The sequence below is a fragment of the Sphaeroforma arctica genome (assembly GCF_001186125.1).
Source record: "Sphaeroforma arctica JP610 unplaced genomic scaffold supercont1.1301, whole genome shotgun sequence".
In the NCBI taxonomy this organism is placed as follows: Eukaryota; class Ichthyosporea; order Ichthyophonida; genus Sphaeroforma; species Sphaeroforma arctica.
Genome location: NW_014039257.1, coordinates 6,271 through 9,161, shown reverse-complemented (window position 1 = coordinate 9,161; position 2,891 = coordinate 6,271). Strand labels below are relative to the sequence as shown.

The following is a 2,891-nucleotide window of genomic DNA, read 5'->3' as shown; positions in this document are numbered from 1 at the left end:
AAATAATTATGTGTTTCATTGGTATGATTTTATATTTAGCGATACTTTGGTTGGCTTTGAACGATCATTAGCACAGTTGAAATTGTCCATCTAAATTTGGCCTTATCTATGCTCATCATGACTGGTGAAATCGAGAACAATGCTTTTTTGTGGAGTCGTAAAAGGTTGCAAGACTTCTTTTTATTTAGTATAGATGTATAACCTGCGTACCATGTATTCGGTATTAACGTCAATCTTCCCCACATTCATTCGCATCTACGCACAGCTTATCTTGCCTGTCAGGAGAGCAATACCTGTGTGAAAGTAATAGCAATAGCGAACCCGAAAGTACTGGGTGATTTTTGGCATCCCTGGACTTTCACGAGATGGGTAAGGTTTCTATATGCCCTTGATGGGCGTGTATCTCATAGGAGAGGGTTTCTTATGCATTAATATGCGTGTCTGTGCAGATCGTTATACTTGTATGTGCTTGTCCAGCTCTATATATCGCTAGTGGGTACGGTTTATGTTTTTGTGAACGTCTCCCTCCATAACCGAATATTTGAATAGTAATTCCCACACAAACACACTCCTAAGTGTCCAGTACGTATTTTATAGATGCTTGGTGCTTAGTGATGAACGTAAGTAGATTGCTTCTGTGTGGGTACAACTGTATATAAGTAGATTAATCTCATAACATGTGTCAGAGTGGGCTTGGCTAATTGAACAGAATCATGGCTAAAATAAACCATATATTACTGGGTCATACGACGCTGTTCTGATCGTTCAATGTTCTCAACAATCTCTCTCATCTTACCTTGCACTCTCGTACGACCCATTTAAAGCAATGCGTTCCGTCCCTAGTGCAGCAGTCAAAATATTTCGAAAAGGGATTATCTCTTATAGACACAACCGATTACAATTTATAAAATTGTCAGAATGTAATATGCTTGAGTGTCTGCTAGACACTCAAGCATATTGTGCTATTTCTCTTGCTTTCGTGCTCATTATGCATACATGGTTAAATCGTCATACGTGTCTTTGTTTGTATGTATTAGGGGCTATAGTGTTCTTTGTTGCAGTACTGAACCATAAAGTGACAGTGCTAGCAGTCATGCTTTTATAATACCCACTCTACAATGCGACCAAGCACACACTGGATTTGACTGTACAGCGCTAGTTTAAAAGATTCACATATTTATACCTCACATGCGTTTCTGTGTTAAAAGGCGTTTCTGTGATAAAATAATCTCAATTATAACACGACACTATCCACTGATACGGTTCTTCTATAGGTAGTTATACCCTAAAATTAGCCACTCATGTATGACCTAATATATCTACCACCAATCCTTCTTACATCATTCGTGGTTTGTTGGCTGCGCCCTATATAGGATGCCGACCGCTATCTGCGTTCGTCCTACAGCTCCATGGTGCAGGCGATGAAGCCTGATGTAGTGGTAAGTAGTAAAAACTGATTTTGATCTGAATTTTTTATCTTTTCGTTGTATTATATCGTTGGGCTATTATGATCAGCTGAGTACACGTTTCCGTTCGATGATCTTGTCTGGAAATCTAGAAACTATTACATTCGAATAAATTTCAGAAAGACGTTCGCACACATATGCAATGTTGCGTATTTGTGGTTTGGGAAGATAGTGCTTCCGAATTTGGGTGACCTTTTGAACCATAGGTGTGTTCACCATGTTTTGGCCTGTATATTTTGTCTGCTTTTCCCCATAGTTTTCCAATGTCACCCCACAATACAGGCATAAAACAAGTTTTCAGTTACGATCGGTAATACGGATTGTAACGAGAAGTATGTTTAGATATGTATTTTACATTAATCAGTAGTGTTTTTGATCTGGATGCTTTGATACAGCATACCATGTAAATCGTGAAATCGTAAAATCGTCGCCTGCACACGTCGTATAATTCGAGGAACATCGTACGGTATAGAATTTAGGCTTTTACTGCTTATACATCATACGGGTACAGATAAAGTAACTTTATTCATGCATGTATATAGTACTGTACACATTCATGAGGGACCGATCAATTTAATCACACCTGGTGCCATGCGTCCGTGCGCTTTGGAGTTAATAGTTGTACCACAACATACAACCTCAGTATCGTAGGCTTCATTTTCATACATTTGATAATACATTGAATACTCTAAATTAACAGTAGTCACGCGTGGGGTATGCTTCAGTGAAACGCTAGGCATTCCTATACGTTATCGATATATTGCACTTCGTACGATATAAACCATCTACGATTGACGTTGATCGTTTATGTAGCGGTTATGTCGCATATAGTGAGCAGACGCGCGTTCTCTTCAGGAAACATACAATGTCCAACAGCCCGAAGGCTTCGTCTGCGTCAGATGTGTATATTGAATAGCGATTGTTCATATAATTACCGATATAGCTGACATCCGCCTGCGTTCGGTGTACATAAATTCACCTTTACACTGTCTAAAATACAAAACTGCCCAGACAATATTGGGCGATCTAATTGACGAAGGATTCAATGGCAACGAACAGACGATCGCGAGATACCACGAGAGATTCGACAGTATTTTCGATTCCAATCTCGTGCCGTTGATCGCTTTGGTACGTTTTATAAATAAAAGAAGAATTTGTTTACTGATACGTCTGGCTTACACTTTTCGCATTTACGCAGCCTTGATAAACACAAAATACATAGTGTAGATTACGGGCTGTTACAAGTTGTATATGTATATACGTATAAATTTGCATACTTTTATGTAAACAACTATGAAAGTGTGAATATGAAAACAATTATAAAAGCGTGACTGTGTATTCATAAATGAAAGTGTAAATATGTGGATATATTTATATATATATATATATGTGTGTGTGTGTATGTATATGTATATGTATACTATA

General features: G+C 38.1%; 1 protein-coding gene across 1 annotated transcript in view; it reads left to right on the top strand.

The window, feature by feature from the left end:
• The window catches only part of SARC_10565 (hypothetical protein), a 7,000-nt gene that overhangs the window by 899 nt on the left and 3,210 nt on the right, over positions 1-2,891 (top strand). The window contains exons 2-4 of the mRNA XM_014295387.1: positions 266-369; positions 1,374-1,439; positions 2,478-2,594. Of these exons, the coding sequence (XP_014150862.1) occupies positions 266-369; positions 1,374-1,439; positions 2,478-2,594 (287 nt within the window). The remainder of the gene's footprint in view (positions 1-265; positions 370-1,373; positions 1,440-2,477; positions 2,595-2,891) is intronic.